Below are 18716 nucleotides of genomic sequence, written 5' to 3' on the forward strand. Positions count from 1 at the left end.
ATGTGAGATAAAAAGATGATTGAAATTTACGGAACAAATTATTTTATTTCAAAGCATCTCAATCCAAATACACTTTTTATTATGTTTTACTCAAGAAATTCTTGGCGTCCATAAACCATAATACAGGCCAATAATAATAATAATAATAATAATAAATCCATGTGCTCGTTCATTATCGTTTTACACCTTTAAAAGAATGATTAACATTTTATGTACTAACAGTGTGATAATATTTTTTTTATACTAATACTTATAGATGCATATCACATGTATATGACTTAAATTTCAAAATTAAATTCGTATTATGTGATATGATCTAAATCTGCTAATGTTAAAAAAAATTTACATTAATAGTGTTTAAAAGACTCCCTCGAAAAAGAATGACGCGGTTGATGAAATACATGATTTATTCATTCATCATTAACACAAAGGAGACGTCCGTAGATGCTAAAAACGCTTCTTTATTTTGGGCTACAATGGTAAGCTAGACGGAACCTTGTGCTGCTCAAAAAGGAAAATCGTTCAAAACGTCCCTCACATTTTATAAAATGACTTTTTTCGTCTCTTACTTTTAAAAGTGTACTTTTACGTCCCTTACAAATTCACATTTGTCAAATTTGATCCCTATCTAGGCTTCCGATTAGTTTTTGGCCGGAATTCATCATATGCCTTGCATACGATCATTTTTTAGGGGCAAAATTATCAAATCAAAATTTATATAATCCATCTATAGTCCCTTACATTTCACAAAATGAATCGTTTTGTCTCTTACATTTCACAAAATAAATTTTTTCATCCCTCAAATTTCTCAAAATGAATTTTTTTTATCTCTTATTGACCACGTGTACGAATAGTTTTTATTTTTTTAAATTCATGAATATATCTATTTGATTTCATCTAAACAGTACAAATAATATGTAATATATCTCTATTTGATTTCATCTAAACAGATCGATATATACATGGGTTTAAATCTTATAATTTTGTTTTTAACCTATATATATATATATATATATATGTGATTTCACCATGTGAATCTATTCAATATTTGTAGTCTTTTATATTTTAGTAATAATTCATTTATTGAGTTGTTTAATAAGAGTATCTAATTAATCGATGTTAATTCGAATTCTATAGTCATGCTAACGAATTGCAGTCTAAATCTGAAATTTTTACTCGCTACCTTTAAGACCAATAGTTGAATTTCTTACCTTATGATTATTTTAAAATTTGAAAGTGTCAATTACTTACTTCTTTTTGTCATACTTTTCCTTTGTTTATTTTTTCTGTCTAAATTTAATTCGATATAAATACTTGATAATGTTTAGAATTAAATGTCTTCTTTGTTTTCAATTTTCGAGTAAAAGGAATGAACATGAGTGAAAAACTAACAATTTTTTTAAACCCCTGTATATATCTTTTTTAATTTCACATAAACAGTATGTTTAGGCGAAAATTAAATAGAGATATATTATATGCTATTCGTATTGTCCATGTGAGATCAAATAGATATATAAATTAGTTTTAAAAAAAGTTATTCATACACAAGAACAATGAAAAATGAAAAAAATAATTTTATAAAATATGAGGGATGAAAAAATTCATTTTGTGAAATATGAGGGATGAAACAATTCATTTTGTGAAATGTGAGAGACTATGGATTGAATTATGTAAATTTTGATTTGACAATTTTGCCCTTAAAAAATGATCACGTGCAAGGCACGTGGTAGATTCCGACAAAAAATTAGTCGAAAATCTAGATAGGGACCAAATTTAATCAATATTAATTTGTAAGGGACGTAAAAGTACACTTTTAAAAGTAAGGGATGACAAAAGTCATTTTACAAAATGTGATGGACGTTTTGAACGATTTTCCCGCTCAAAAATGATTAATGCTTTTGGTAAGATATGGGTGACTAGCTCATGTGAAGAATTGAATGGAGTCAAAATTGTGTTGTTTGGACTTGGTTAGGTTTCTTTAATGATCTTAAATTTTGTATTAAAGGCTTGAATTGATTAGTGTACTAGACAAATTTTTGTCTAATACCATTGAGTTGAAATCTTTTTTGCGTGTTGCAAAAAGAAAAAATAAAGGAACTTGAAATTTGTTTTAGTAAATTAAGCTGAAGAACTTTCATTTCTGTGTGAAGACGTCGAATTTAGTTTCTAGATCAAAACTCAACTCCATAAATTATGTTAACAAACACTAAGCTCGATTCGAGTTAATATGATTAGCTACTAATCAATTTTTTAAAAAAAAATTAATTTACTCGAAGTATTGGTTGTATTGAGTAGCTCTTTTAACATTTTTTTTTTTTGGTAATGGGTAGTGACACAATAATTTAGATAAGGTATACATATTTACATCAAGATTAGTCCAACCATTTCAACAACAACAATTCATGGGGGCAAATGTTAAACCAAAATCTTCCACACTCTATTCTTCACGTTTACCTACTTTCTAACAAAAAAGATGGTCAAGAAAAAAAACTCATAACTCCACTCCTCGACTCACCAAAAAAAAAAAAAAAAAAAATCCTTCCAAGATCAGAAAGAGAAATTAAAATAGGATTAGAGATTATTTGAAATAATTATTGTAATACTTTTATGATATAATGTGTGTGAGATAAAAAATATATTAAAAAATATATTTATAATATAAGTAAATAATTTTTGATCAAATAATAACTATTCAAACACAATAATGACAGTTTGTTGGTTTCGAGGCCCCCCAACTAATAATGGACAACCAAACCTTTAAGACCAAACAAAAAAATTGGGTAGGGCGTGTAACACTAAAATAGTACTGTATTCCATTTGCATTAGGTCTGGATAAAGGAAGAATAAAACATATATTACTAATAGTAGTAGTGGTCAAATCTCAACTTCCCACAACTCTGATCCCTCATTAATTGAATCGGAGTACGCACAATTACAAAAAGATGCTTTAATTAAATATAACTAAAATGAGAATTAAAGAAAAGACGTGAGAGACGAGGATTGAATTGATTCAGGAATGGTGCCAGAAGAGCCAAAACAGACCAGACCACACGCTTCCCACCGCCACGTGTCAATTGCTTTCAGTGTTGGCTTCGACGGGGCCCACGCACCCGCACACAGTCACACACTCCCACGTACAGAATAAAATTCGGTCAGTCAAACCTTTTGACTGGAACACCACAATCCCTAACTCCCTATTCCCTCCCCCCAACAAAAAAAAAAACAAAAAAAGTCCCAAATCGAGGCATAGTAAATTTTTTTTTTTTTGCTCTAATAAATTATAGTAGTACTAGTGGATAATAAAAGTGATAATTTTGTTTAGTAGAAAATTAAACAAAACTGAAAACGGCATGCCATGTGTGTAGTTTCATAGTCTGTGGCTATGGTCAAACGCTTTGACCGGTCAATCCGCTGAGCTGGCACTTTAGCAAAGGTACACTCCCCAACACTGTACGGGACCCACAGGATGTGGCCTCCACCTTCCACCATTTGTTTTTCTTTTTGAGAATTGGTTAGCTACCCATGTTTAGTTTTAATTTTTTTTTTATTAATTCTGGTGTATATTTTGTCATTAGATACCATTCAATTTGATTGAGATTTGAAACTACTAAAGTTATCGTAAAATATTACTACTCACAACCAGGTAATTGATGTATACTATGCATCTTTACTAGTAGCTAATATTTAACAGACTAACAAAGCAATTTACCCGATATTTGCAAAATACTCAATTATTTGCGAATATTATGAACATATTTTTCAATTAACTTTTTTATTTCACATACAAGACATTAAAAAAACAAGCACTGCATTAGTTATTCCAAATAAAATTTTAAATAATCTCTTATCCAAACACACACATTTTTTTCGAGACAACATCAATTTGAGTTTAGTCTCAAAACTAGTTTTTCTTTTTCAAAAAATTTTGTTGATATTATTATTTTTTTGTTAAGTAACTCGAAAACTTGGTTTGACATGCATTTTCTTCTATTTGGGTAAGATTTCATTTGCAACAAAAATTTGTTTGGATTGTATTTTTCTGAACTTTTTGTAGAAAAAATACTATAGCGATTTGATATATATGAGGCAAAAAGGTGATTGAAAAATGTGTCCACAGAAAACATAACAATTTTTTTAAAAAAAAGAGGCAATCCAAACGCACCGTAAGACTTTAAGTGGATTAACCACTAGCTTTCTTTGAAAATGCAAAAGACACTCCATTGGCTTCTCTCGTCAAGCATATTATTGCATTTACATTCCATGAGTATTTTTTTTGTTCATTTTTTTATGGAGGAATGGATTCATGAAAGTGAATTGCATTCAAGATACATAAGTACTATTTATTCTTTTAGAGGGACCATAACTGAACGAATACGATTGAAACAAAAAAATCTAAAAGCAAAGCATTTCAAAATTTTGAGGAGGTCCCTCCATGTGTCTTCCCTGATAAATGACTGTTTCCTATGAAATGCAGAATATTTATTTTTCAAAACATCGTTGTCAAAAATAGGAAGGGCAAATTGATGGTACTTTTTGTTATTGAAAAAAAATATATATATATATATGTGAGCCTTGTAAAACAGATAAGCATATCTTTAAAGTATTTGCTCACTTCGAAAGCTTCCAAATGGAAAATGCTAAAGGTACTACTGTTTACTGTAAAGCCTTTCCAACGTATTGAAAAACAAGTGGAATACAGTAGTAGAAGACAGCCCCCTGTTTTAAAAAATTAAAAAGCAGTAAAAGACTAAACGTCCTAGCATAAAAAAGGAGATGAAGACCGGATGTCAAAACATATTTGAAATGACAGTTCTAATTTTTTATTTTTTATTTTTACAAATACAAATGAAAACAGCACGAAGAAAATGCAAAATGATGGCTTGTACAAATGGACAGATTAAAAGGGGAATAATAACCAATTTCCCTCACTGAATTTTGTGAACTTAGCAAAATTTTTTCATAATATACAAAAAAGAAAGACAAAAAATTCTTTTTTTTTGTAAGAAATTATAGCTACATATATATGTATTAGTACAGCGAAGATTAATCTATATAAATGGTATTAAAGAATAAGTTTTTTATACATTATCATTGTATAAATATTTAATAGTATGATATTTAAATCATATAAGATACATAAATTTAGTGTAAAAAAAATTATATTAATAATGTATAAAAAGTTAATCCTCAAAATTAATGCTAATTAAAATGGGAATAATAAGAGAAAGGAAGAGATGTATCAGAAAAAAAAAAGAAAAAAGAAGAGATGAATGGTAAATCAAAGGAATGGACCCCATCCGTTTCATCCCATAAGTTGACCATCTGACCAAAATGACGTTGCGTCTTTTTGGGGCTCCGATTATCCGTGAGTTTCAAGGTTTCCTCCCCTCTTGAAAAAAAGCAGCTACTTTTATCCTAAACTCTCAAAAAATCACCCCTACACTACTTATTTTATCCCAAAATGTGAAAAATAGGAATTCTTTAAAAAAAAAAAAAAACCGGATATCTCGGTGACTTTGGAGTGCGCGCTCTGGTGCACGTGTGGTGCTCAAGCCCCAAGAGTCAAAGTTACCTCCTATAACCCGTATCCTTCCGGTAATCCATCTTTACATTTAATAACCTTTCACACAGTAGAGTAAAATAATAGAGTACTACACAGAGTACTGAGAAATAATAATAATAAAAAAATTGCTTCAACAAAAAAAGAGAAAATTTTATAGGTTTTTTTTTCTTTAGCACCAGCCCCATGACCCATAAGCAGAGAGCAGTAGACGAGGAGGGTCATGTACAGAGAAGATTGCTTTTTCTCTGTCTGGTTATCTCTCTCTCTCTCTCTCTCTCTCTAATTTTCTCTCTCTAGAAATTGGTAAGATTTCTGAATTATTCTCCTGGTTCATCATTTACATTGTCTATCTTGATTTAAATCTTGAGGGAATAAGTAAAAGCTGGGATTTTTCTTCATTTTTAGTGTACTGAGATTTAGTGGGAACTGTTTGATTTTTTTTGCTTTGTTTTTGGGGTACTGATTACCTTTTTTTCTGATCTGGGTTGTTGAATGATTTCAATCTTTTTGAGCTTGAAGAGGGTAAGTGTAGCTAAAAGGGGAGTAACTAGAGCATTGGTATTAGGGAAGGGGGATTATTGCACATTTTATTTGTCATCATTTTCATCATCAAAAATCATACAAGTAGTGTTTGGTAATATTTGATGATGATAATGATGGTGAAAATGAAGTATAGGGCTTTTTTGACCAGAGTAAAAGAGTTCAGATAAAGCACAAGGAAAAGAAAAGATGTCCCCTTTGATACCAATTCTTGATTGTTTTGGTCAATAAGGAAGGGAGAGAGGAAAAAAGAAAAGGAGTGTAAAACTCTTTGCTACTTTCTTTATCTTCTCTCTTTTTTCATCCACACGCTTCATCTCTCATTCTTGGTCTTCAGATGTGATGTTCCTTGAACAACAACACAGCCTCTTGGTAAAAAGGGTTTCTGTATTTAAGTGATTTTAATAGGTGTGTTTTTTCGGGTGCAAAAGGGGGTTGTGAAGATGCCTATGTACCAGCCATCTAGTAGGGGGAGGGAGGGGTTTGAGGTGAGTGGGGGTGGGCAGGTATTGGATCTGGAAACTGCAGTCAAAGATGGGATCTTGGGTGGTGGTGGTGGGGTGGTTCATAGTTGTGCTACTGGGGAAAAATTTGATCTGAAGAAGATGATTGAGGAGCTGGATTCAATTGAAATTCCATCAGTTTTCATTTGTCCCATCTCTCTAGAGCCAATGCAAGATCCTGTGACCCTGTGCACAGGGCAAACTTATGAGAGATCCAACATCCTCAAGTGGTTCTCTTTGGGGCACTTCACTTGCCCCACCACAATGCAGGAGCTTTGGGATGACTCAATAACCCCAAATAGTACCCTTTACCAGCTCATTTACAGCTGGTTTACTCAGAAGTATCTTGCTATGAAGAAGAGGTCTGAGGATGTGCAAGGAAGGGCTTTGGAGCTCTTGGAGACTCTGAAGAAAGTTAAAGGTCAAGCTAGAGTTCAAGCTTTGAAAGAGTTGAGGCAAGTTGTTTCTGCTCATGATTCAGCCAAGAAAACAGTTGTGGATAATGGTGGGGTTGCTCTGCTTTCTTCACTATTAGGCCCTTTTACCACACATGCTGTTGGGTCAGAGGCGATTGGGATTTTGGTGAATTTGGATTTTAGTTCAGATGCGAAGACGAACTTGAGACAACCAGCTAAGGTTTCGTTAATGGTAGACATATTGAATGAGGGTTCGATTGATACGAAAATCAATTGCACTAAATTGATTGAAATACTAATCGACGGGGAGGATTTTGAGTCCGAAATCGTGTCAAGCTTGAGTCTTTTGGTGGGAGTACTTAGATTAGTTAAGGATAAGAGACATCCGAATGGGGTGTTGGCTGGCCTTAGATTGCTGAAAATGATTTGCTCACATGAATCTGTGAGGAACTCGGTGGTAAGCATTGGGGCTGTTCCTCAATTGGTGGAGTTGTTACCCACTTTGAATCCCGAGTGCTTAGAATTGGCACTCTATGTTCTCGAAGCGTTATGTACCCTTCCAGAGGGTGGTCTGGCTCTAAAGAATTGTCCTAGTGCTATCCCCGCCATTGTGAAGCTATTGATGAAGGTGTCAGAGAGCTGTACTCACTTTGCCTTGTCAATTTTGTGGGCAGTTTGCAAGCTTGCTCCAGAGGAATGTGCTGCACTTGCTGTTGATGCAGGTCTAGCGGCAAAGTTGCTTCTTGTCATTCAGAGCGGTTGCAATCCAGTTCTGAAGCAACGCTCGGCAGAGCTCTTGAAGCTATGTAGTCTAAATTATACAGCTACCCTTTTCATTTCAAAATGTAAACTTACAAGAACAATACAATGATTGGAGGAAGTAGTGATTTGTTCATATAAATCTTGTCACATTTCTTCCATCCAGAGGAGAAAGAAACTGAGCAGGCCGGAGAGGTTAAAGATTTTCACACAGAAAGTTTCATTGAGCTTCAAGGTACCTGTTTCTCCCTGTACATGTTGATAAAAGGATTTGGTCTTCCAAGAGGCCTCATAATGTGGATCTATGGCTAAATGAGAATGACCACTGGACAAGAATTATCTGCTCTAGGTCCTCCAAATTGTATTTTACAATAATCCAGGCAAGCCTCTCATCCAAACTCGCGCACAAATGTTACGGCAAGTGGTGCCATGCGGTAATCGGCTGCGTAGTTACTACATTATGTAAAAGAATGCCGCAAACACCTTGTGGATTACTGTCAGTTGGGAATGTAAACACTCATAAACTGGTACGGAAAGAGAATTTTACCAGCCCTGTATTTACAATTGTAATAGTGGTTTATTGGATTTGCATTCCATTAATCCAAATTATTGAGTTTATCGCATCTTTCTTGAAGGTCCGTGAGGACCTTCATGATCAGTTTTGTCTATTGTTCTAACTAGAGGTTTTTAATTGAAGAATTGCCTTTTGTAGAGTATTTCAACCAGTTCAAATTTCAAAGAAATTGCAGATACTTGTTATTGGAGAGTCATCTATGTTCCAATTACTTTACCATTCATCTACCGGTTTCATTGCTATAGTTGAATCTTATTGAATGTACACCATCTTTTAATTGTCAATCTTGCTATTCTTCAATGCTGTTTTCCTGTTGCCAGTATTAATTTCTTAAACTATTACATCTCTTGTCAAATTTAAACTTAGATGGTATGCAGTCTATTGTATGGTTGGAACAGAATTACATTAAACCTGAGTACATCTGCTGGGAGATCTTCACTGAACCACAAATAATATAATAGTTTTCTGTTTTTTCAAGCAGTGATAGCTGCAAACCAGAACAACATCTGTTTGGAGTATAGTTCCAACTTCCCATGCAGTGAATAGTTCTATGGATCTTTGCATTTACGTTCTTTTTTTGGAGTTTATCTCCCTGAACAGCTTAGTATTTCTTGATGAGGCGCTGGGGCAACTAATTCTTCAGGTATTTTGCCGAATACAAGCATCACATTCGAGGTCGAAGGGAAAAGGGACGGGGAGCAAGCGCTAGTCTCCGATTCATAACAGCAGGGTAGGACAGCCAATTGGTCTATTGGTGAAGTCTTCAACTGTTACTGTTTCAAAGGTTGCCTGACCACTTTGGTATATGAACTTTTGCATGTCTAATGTAACAATGCTTCACAGTTTTTTTTTTTTTTTTTTGAAAGATATGAGAGTATATTCTCAATGTTGAAGATTGAATGATGGGATGAAAAGAGCTGGCTTCAACTTTCTTGTTCTCTTAACAGACGCCCCACCCCCACGTACTGCTTCCTTCTTGGCCTTAATCTTGGCCCAGGGAAAAAAAAAAAGGAACTTCCTGGAGGATAAAAAAGAAGGTTGGAAAGCACACGAGACCTTGCCTTGCCTTTGCCTTTGCCTCAAAAGGAGAGCGAGAAACAAGTATTTGTTGGCATTGGCAATTTGGGATCTTTGACTGAGAAAAAGTTATGAAATTGCCCAAAAAAAAGTTGCAACCTTGGAGGTGAAGCCTATTAAAAGTTTTTATAACGTTGAATGGTGTGTGTGTTTTCTAAGTGCCCTTCTCTAAAGTTGAATACGAGATCTGCCAACTTTTCCCTCATTCCCAGTATGCTGTTCCTTGTGAAATGCAAAAAGAAATCAAACTGTGGCTTCTTGCTAGTGTCATAACTTGGATTTCGTTATAATTTGAATACCTTTCTTGTCTATTGAAAGTTGAATTGGTTGAAGCACTCTATTCGAAATTCACAATAAAAGGCTATTGAAAAAGTTGATTATAACTATTAACCTTCTTTTCTTGCCTGAGTTATTAAAATTTAATCTACCACTTGAGCTTCGAATGTAATTTGGCATTTCTTTTTATCTTGAATTCGTTAGGCAGGAATGGTTAATTCTTCTATCCCCCTTTTTACCCTACTTGCCATTCACCTCTCTAATGATGTTGAAATGTGTATTTTGATTAGAATCAAATTAACTTATAGGCTTCTCCTAAGCGTCAAAAGTCCCCCAATGCAACAGATAGTTAACAAACTAAAACAAATGTAATCTTTTACCCAGTTAAAACATATTGCATTTGTGACAAAAGTTCCAAGTAGTTACCATGGCCATTTAACACCCAATTCCGTTTCAAAGGTCCGTTTGTATTGCTAATTTTAGAAGTTTTTGTAGAAAAATGTATCGTAGCGAATAGCGATTTAATATATGTGAGATAAAAAAGCTAATTGAAAAATGTGTTCATGAAAAATTTTTATTCCTTCACATTTTAATTTGCTAACACCTTACATTACGAACTTGATGTTTAAATAAGGGATAATTTCAGAAACCTCCCTTGAGGTTTTTAACAATTTCATTCATCTCTCTCTCGAGATTTTAAAAATTATGCATGCCTCCCTTGTCATTTGAAATGATAATATCGCCCTTAACTATTTTAATGAAATTCTCTTGTTTTGTATGGTTATACTTAGAATGACTTTTAAAATTATTTTTTCATTCTTTTTCCTTTTTTTTGCCAATAAAACTATAAAATTACCATTATTACCTCTAGTTTCTATTGTAACCAAATGTCGAACTATTGATTTTTTTATGAGTTAATTTTATATGCAATCTAATGTTTTTGCTGACCTTTGTTTTCTATTTTTTGGTATTAAAATTATAAATAAATCAAAAAATGGCCCAAACCACTAGTAAATTATGATAATCCTACTACTCAAAAAATTCATAAATTCTAAATGAATTATTTCAACATTTTCTTTTCTATCTTATAAATCTAAATCCATAATAAAAAAGTATCCTATCATAGTGATAAAATTATTATTATAGTTTTTTATCAAATAATAGGTATGAACATGAAAATTTTGGCACATTTTTCTTATAATTATACTAGATGATCTTATAATTGTATAGAGAAGTAAATTAAAACTCATTACACTAGGGCATTTTTGCGTATTCATTTAAAAATTTGACCATGTCAATGTTATTTTAATGTTTTGTTACTAAAACTATTACCTCAAGGGAGGTAGGTGTAATTTTTTAAATTTTAGGGGAGCTCAATGAAATTGTCAGAAATCTCAGGAGAGGTTTCTAAAATTATCCCTTTAAATAAAGCCTAACTTATAAGTCTTCACTAGAGTGACATCTATCTTTGGCATCATAGATAGAGAATGGGATAGGAAAGTGCACTAAAGATTCCTAAGGGAGAGAATAAGAACAAACCTTGCATATTTTGCTCTTGACTTAACTGCATTACAGAATTTTCCTGGCATGTGATACCTTGCTGATATAACTAAGGCGTCTAGACGTCAACAAAGATGGGTATGATTTTCTTACATCACTCAATATTCCCCACTTTGGATTGCGCTTGGATAGCATGAGAGTCCGAAGTTTCCTGTTATGGTTAAAAGTCCCATTCTACCTATTTCTTATTGGCACATCGTAACATTTGTACTGAATTTCATGAATGGTGTGAAAAATGGACTCGTTTGGATGGCGAGTTTTGCTGGGCGTTTATTATAAATTTTATTGTAACTTTTGTAGAAATTGTAGAAAAATCTTGTGTATTTGAAAATTGGAGAAAAAAAATTTTCTTTTCTTTTTCTTTTTTTTTTTCTTCTTCTTCCTCCCCACATCACCATTGCTTTTCCTCCTCCCTCCCTCCCTATCATTGACCGCTACCACCACCTCACCCCTCATTTTTCCTCTCTCGCTCTCCCTCCCTCCCTCCTCCTTCTCCTCTCCCTTTGCCGTGAGACCAGAAGGGGGAGGGCCGAGAAGAGGAGGGAGAGGAGAGGAGAGGAGAATGGAGAAACAAGGGAAGAGAGGAGGGAGAGAATAGGGACGGAAAGAAGGGGAAGAAAAGAAATGGAGAGAAAAATAGGGGAGGGAGCAGCCGCTGGCACACTAGTCTATAGTGGATTGAGGTGGGGAGGAGGAGGAAAGAAATAAAAAAAATTGTATGTTTTTAGATATGTTGGATGTGTATATTAAAATTTTGGGATGTTTTTAAAGGGTAATTGTAGATAAAGTTATTATAAAAAAAATTGTGTATTAAAATAAGGCAAAAAAACTTGACATCCAAACCGGCGATTTTGCATATTAAATCAAGTAGTGTTGCATGTATTCGTACCGTAAGTGGTGGAAGGTCCGTGCAGACAAGCACGAATTCGAGATGAGAGTGATTTCCAGGCCTTAATCGTCCGAACATGCAAACTACAACGTATGGCTTGGTAAATGGTAACGTTTCCAGTTCAGCTTCTCATCCATGTTGGGCCAGTGGACTAGCTCCACTGGGCGACGATAGACCATGCGTCAATTTTTTTTCATCACTGGATTGGCGGGAAGGTGAGTATATCCCTATTCTATTTTTGGTCCCGCTATCCGTTAAAAAAATTAATAAAAATATATATGTATATATATTATTTAATTTAATTAGTTATAAATTTATAATAATGAATATTATTATTTATATGTATTATATAATATATATTAGTATGTGTAATATAATTGATATTATCAATTATATTAATAATTATACATATCTACTAATAGAAATTATTAATTAGTTATACTAAATTTACTAATACATTTATACTAAATTTCTAATTACACTTAACAGAAAACACTTTTTTTTCTCAAAAGAAAACACAATAATGACTTGGTAAATGTATTTGTGTCAAAAGTGAAACTTGACTACTTTAGTTATATTTGTTTCATCATGTTGGACTGTATTCAGATAACATTTGTTTAATTATTTTTATAAATTTTAATTATAAAATTAAAATAGATAATAATTTGATGATTTGTTGATATTTTAATATTTAATTATTTACTAATATTTAATTAGTTATAAATTTATAATAATGAATATTATTATTTATATGTATTATATAATATATATTAGTATGTGTAATATAATTGATATTATCAATTATATTAATAATTATACATATCTACTAATAGAAATTATTAATTAGTTATACTAAATTTACTAATACATTTATACTAAATTTCTAATTACACTTAACAGAAAACACTTTTTTTTCTCAAAAGAAAACACAATAATGACTTGGTAAATGTATTTGTGTCAAAAGTGAAACTTGATTACTTTAGTTATATTTGTTTCATCATGTTGGACTGTATTCAGATAACATTTGTTTAATTATTTTTATAAATTTTAATTATAAAATTAAAATAGATAATAATTTGATGATTTGTTGATATTTTAATATTTAATTATTTACTAATATTTGACTATAATAAAGCTAGGGTGAGGGGAATTAGTGAGGAAGGGGCGGGGGCGGGGGCCTCCAGTCCCAACTCCTCCCGTTGCCAATCAAGCACCTTGAAGGCTTGGATGACGGAAATACAATTATATATTTATTTATTTGTATAGCCCTAATGAACCTTCTTCTACTTATGGACTTATTGTTCAATTTCCACATTTAACAACCATGGAATTGGAAGTAAGCCGATCACACATTCACACGTGCCCATCTCCACACATTAAAGGAGAACTAGATGGCGGCTACTACCTGCCGTTTCGACCAAAAAAAAAAAAAAGGATGGCGGCTACTAAATTGCTGGAGTTATTTCATTAAGGGCCTTCAACAATCACTGATTTCTAATTCTCTCTAAATTCTGCATTATTGTGTTTTAGCCCCATGCTACATATTAATCTTTGGCATAATGCTCAAATTACTTAAAAAGGGGCAAATGAAATTTTTAGGATGTTTGAATGAAAAGATTTCTAGTACTCTTTAAATAAGTAACATTTTTTAAAAAAGTGACTTTTATTTGACTGGATATTATACTAGAACTATTATAACTTATAAGCATGTAAGCATGCTTTCAACTATTTCTATCACACGTGGCATTACCTTTGAATATTAAGTTGTTAACTTTTTTGTTTTCAACTACTTTCAAAACGTACTTTTAGGTATTTATTAAGAAACAAAAAAAAAACTTAAGAAGTGGAAAAATAAATGTTTCGAAATCTGATAATGCTTGTAGGAATCAAGAATATGGTGAAGAAGCCCTATAAACAATAGGAGATGCGTAACTATAAGATACTATAGAAAATAACTTTCACTTAAGAGACATATATATATCTCAAAAATAAAAAAAATTTACAATAGAAAATAATAAAAAGAAAAGATTGTCAGTAGCATATTGCAAGATGGTCTTAACTCTTTATTTCATATGCTTTCAACTCATTGACATGTATACTGTAAAGACATTCAAGTGGTCACAATTGATATACTAATATATAGTTTATTTAGTTTTAAGAGAAAATTTCCAACTCAATAGAATTCACATGAAATTTCATGGAAAAACATTTAACGGCTTATCAAAAGCAAACAAATCCAACTTTGAAGACATTGATTAACTAGCTCCAATTATCACATGGCTAATGCCAATCCCACCGATCATGTTTGACGCCAATTAACAGATCAAAAATTTGGCTTAACTCTAGCATTTGACCCTCTACGGTGAAGAACTAAGATTAACAAAAATGATGAAACCATTGCAAATTACTTAGAGATTAGGGGGCATATTGCCATTGAACTAAATTTCCGGTTGACCCATTGGGTTTTTTCTTCCGTGACGGAAACAAAATGATGAAACCCGACGAATTTTATTTCGTAGTTACAATTCTTCAGCCGTCCTCCCATCCACGAATCAAATTCAATTCCCAATAATATTTTCCAGGTAATTTCGGCCGAGTCAGAAATAAACTAACCAATAAAAAAACCGAAGAAAACCAAATCAAAAACAAAAATAAAAAGCATTTGCTTGGTCCGATGGCTATTGCCAAACAGACCCCCTGTCTTCCTCTCTCTACAACGGCACGCCTCGTCGTCTCTGGTTCGTTACCTCAACTGTTTCTCTCTCTCTATGAATACTAGCAGTTGTACTATGTAGCAATAACTCTTCAATCAATTTGTCAAAACTAATCCCTAGGCTCCTCGATTTTGGCAATCCGTATCCACAATTCTCGATCGTCGAAATAGCACATTATTTCCTTGTAATTTCTCTGTTTCTTCCTAGGGTTTCATCAAATTTGAGCTGCAGGACTCATTTTGTTGTATTTTCCTTTGTGCTTGCTAGTATTTCCGACTCTTGAATACATTGAAGACAGAATATTCTGAAGTTCAATGGAAAAATTCTAGTAGGTGCTTGGTTTCTTTGTTTTCAGTTGAATATGGATCTTGACTTGATGAAAAGGGGCTTGCATTATACTAAGGAAAAGAAGAAGTGGTTAATCATATTGGGGTTGGTTGGTTTCTCGAGTTATGGGGCTTATAAAGTGTATCACTTGCCTGGTGTTGCCAAGAAAAGGAGGAGACTTTTGAAGTTATTGGAAGCTTTGTTTGCAGTTGCTGAAATGGTATCCAAATCCTCGGATACCATCAGTATTGTGTGCAAGGATTTTAAGGAGTTCTTGCAGTCTGATTCTGATGAAATTCCCACTAGCTTGAAGCAGCTATCAAAAATTGCTCGATCTGATCAGCTTTCCGGGTCATTGACTAAGGTTAGCGAGGCTATTGCAATTGGGGTTTTAAGGGCTTATAGGTCTGAAAACAGGGGTGAGACTGAGGAAGTTGGCAAATCTGATTTTTCAGATAGGTTTATGGATAAATTGACGTCCAGTGCCGGGACTGGATTTGTTTCGGTTGTTGTTGGCAGTTTCGCAAGGAATTTGGTTATGGGGTTTCACTCGAATGGTGAATTAAATCAAGGATTGAATGGAGATGGGCATAATGGTATGTTGAACGTGAATTCGAGTTCACTGTCAACGCCTGGGTGGGTAAATGTGGTTTGTGATGATAGATGTAAGGTCCTTATAGCTGATTGTATAAAAACTTTCGTGAGCACTGCTGTTGCTGTGTATCTTGATAAAACAATGGACATCAACATTTGTGATGAACTTTTCTCTGGTTTGACTAATCCTAAGCATCAGAATCAAGTTGGAGACATTCTGGTTTCAGTCTTTAATGGGGCTGTGGAAACATTTGTTAAGACATCTCACCAGGTGCTGACAGCTTCAAAACCTGATCTTGGGTCGAATTCAAATTCTTCTTGTTCCCCAGTTGATCAGAATGAAGCAGCTAGTTTGGGAAGCAGTAAACTTCAGGACCAAGAAGTGGCATTGAGTAAGATTCAAGAAGGAAGCAGATCTATCAACACTCAGAATAATGGATGGGTGAGCAGTGTTTCATCAACCTTGGCAGTGCCAAGCAATAGGAAATTCGTTCTCGATGTGACTGGAAGGGTGACATTTGAAACCATCAGATCGCTTGTGGAGTTTTTCTTTTGGAAGATTTCAGAGGTGCTAAAGAGAAGCTTTGCTGTAATCCGTGAAGACATTATTGATCGCGGATTGGAAGTCATCAGATATGTTGGTGCTAAGTCAGCTGTTATTCTTACCATATGCCTTGCATTGCTCTTGCATGTGTTGGGCAGTGGTCGTGTTCTGTTGCCTGCATAAATGAATTGGTCTCTTTCTTTTGTAACGTGTAAAAATAGTTAGAACACAGATCGACAAGCATCTTGGTATCCAAGTTAGTTGAATATACTAATTAATGAATGATAGGTTCTCAAAATGCAAACAGTATCGGTTCATTGTTGAACTTAATGAAGATGAGAATCTAGTTCATCTATGAATTTTTGTACCAGTGGAATATATTTATGTAGCTATGAATATAATACAATTAAATGCAAAATTCTCTTTTATTTTTGAGAGTTGGTTTTAATTCTATTTGGATGATAAAGTTTTTGAGCTGTGGCGCACATTTCTTGCCTTTTTGAAGAAAGCCAGTGGCTTGAATCATGAAAGACTTGAGTGTTAGGAACAAAGGTAGGAAACTCTATCTGAGAAAATCATGTGCATCTGGTAAATTTTGGGCAACGTATATAGTGTTAGTGTGTCTGCTGCTTTATATTAGCTGGCGTTGTCTTTTTTAACTTTGTGATGTTAGAATCATGTAATACTAGCTGGCTCCTGTATGTAATGGAATCACAATATAGTCAATTATCATCTATGGTTATCTTAGTGAACAAAGCAATATTTGTGGCATAGACAACTGAAGAGATTAGGTATTATGAGATAAACAGCTGTGTCAATTCAAGTTGATTGCAGCGTCAAATATATAATCAATATGTCTTGTCTGAATTTTGTTTTCTAGTGATTGTGATCCCAAGCTTGGGAACAAAAATCTGAAGATTTGTTATCTTAAAGTCTCGTCAAACTGATTGTCAAATTTTCTTACTTCAAGGTCTCTCATCCAAGTTTGTCTTTCTGCTAAGCGAAGATACTAGTTAAGATACTCATTAGAAAAATGCATGTAGTCTGTATCTTGGACATCTGTATGTATTTTGAGGTTCTGCACGTTTGACTATTGGATATTTTTTCCAATCATGCTTAAAGTTGAGTCCTAAGCGAGGACAATAAGGTTTAGCTCTTAAAGTACCAAGATAAAGCTTGGTGTTTTATGGCTTGATCTTGTGTTTTTACCCTTGTGAAGTTAATAATACCATGTTATGCTCCTTTGTGGATTGAAGTTTTGCACTTTTACTGATGCAATCATCTAGGTTGTTTTATCTAGGTTGCAATCATCTAGGTTGTTTGATAACCTTTTATGATACTTTTACTTTAAAGTATTAATTCATGTTTACAATCTTTTCTTCTGTCTGTGTGGCCAAATACCAATCTGCTGATTTCATATAAGAACCATGTCAACTGGGAAAATGTTTAATCCATCAGACATTGAGACTTAAGGAGATTTCCTACGAGATGAATCAGAGATAATTCGGCTGGTGCAAAGATTCATCACTAGCAGCATTTGAGGAATGTAAAACGTGTTAGACAAAATTTGGATAAGACTTTCAGATGTCATCATATTGTCTTAAAGTATTTTGTATGTGATGCATTGCTGTGTCATTTTTATATAGTTATACCCCTTTGTCACTTCATTTGTGAATTGCCTAAAAGTTTGATTTTCCTTTTAATTACTGTATTTTTTCCATCCTGTGCCAACGATGCTGATTTGGTGCTTTGAGCACAGATAACCATTCTGCATTGGTTTTTTACAATAAAATTATATATTTTATCAAAGAGAAGTCTTTGAACAAAATCTGTGCCTACTTTCCTGTTTTATCTTTCCCTTTTGATTCAGTTGATCATCAAAATACATTAGACATGAACAAGTAAATGGTGGAGACTAACTGAAGCTAATGATTTCTTAGATTCCACTGCTCTACTTCAGGTGATTCTGTTCTCCTGTGAAAGACATGTTATGAGTGTTAGAAAATAGGAAAGTAATCTATGAGATTTCATGTTTTACGAGGAAACACATCACCTGAGACTAATGTTTGTCCAATATCACTTGTGTGGTTTTTGAGGTTTCAAATTTGCTGAAGAAGGAAGAGTTCTTGCACTGACTCATCTCTCCATTTACTCGTCTCCTTCATGCTAGCAAGTGAGAAGACAAGCTTTAATCCAGTGGTGCGTATGAAAGCTTATGGTTATTTTCGACTGAAATTGCAGTTCATGCAGTCCAGTGTTGAAACTGATGTCATTGCCGAAGGTTCATTCCAAGGTTCTTTTTTCCCCTTTCTGGTCTGTTCCATCATTCAGTGCACTTCAGTCTCTTGTCTGAATTGGAAATTCACACGACACCTGGTCC

At 33.6% G+C, this 18716-nt stretch overlaps 2 protein-coding genes across 2 annotated transcripts; both read left to right on the top strand.

Moving 5' to 3' along the window:
- The first annotated feature begins 5775 nt into the window (after nt 1-5775).
- Nucleotides 5776-8439, top strand: LOC113750114 (U-box domain-containing protein 30-like). The gene has a single exon (XM_027294051.1). It carries the CDS (start codon nt 6547-6549, stop codon nt 7891-7893), a length of 1347 nt encoding a protein of 448 aa, XP_027149852.1. The 5' UTR covers nt 5776-6546; the 3' UTR covers nt 7894-8439.
- Nucleotides 8440-14798: 6359 nt separating this feature from the next.
- LOC113749154 (protein PHLOEM PROTEIN 2-LIKE A10-like) lies at nt 14799-16773 on the top strand. Its single transcript, XM_027292825.1, has 2 exons — nt 14799-14895; nt 15139-16773. The coding sequence occupies exon 2, from the start codon at nt 15233-15235 to the stop codon at nt 16517-16519; it is 1287 nt and encodes a 428-aa protein (XP_027148626.1). The 5' UTR covers nt 14799-14895; nt 15139-15232; the 3' UTR covers nt 16520-16773.
- The last annotated feature ends 1943 nt before the right edge of the window (nt 16774-18716 follow it).

Source organism: Coffea eugenioides, chromosome 10, assembly GCF_003713205.1.
Source record: "Coffea eugenioides isolate CCC68of chromosome 10, Ceug_1.0, whole genome shotgun sequence".
Lineage (NCBI taxonomy): Eukaryota > Viridiplantae > Streptophyta > Magnoliopsida > Gentianales > Rubiaceae > Coffea > Coffea eugenioides.

What these genes read in the sequence shown, in the direction of transcription:
- LOC113750114 (XM_027294051.1), top strand. Translation starts at nt 6,547, where the DNA reads ATGCCTATGTACCAGCCATCTAGTAGGGGGAGGGAGGGGTTTGAGGTG.
- LOC113749154 (XM_027292825.1), top strand. Translation starts at nt 15,233, where the DNA reads ATGGATCTTGACTTGATGAAAAGGGGCTTGCATTATACTAAGGAAAAG.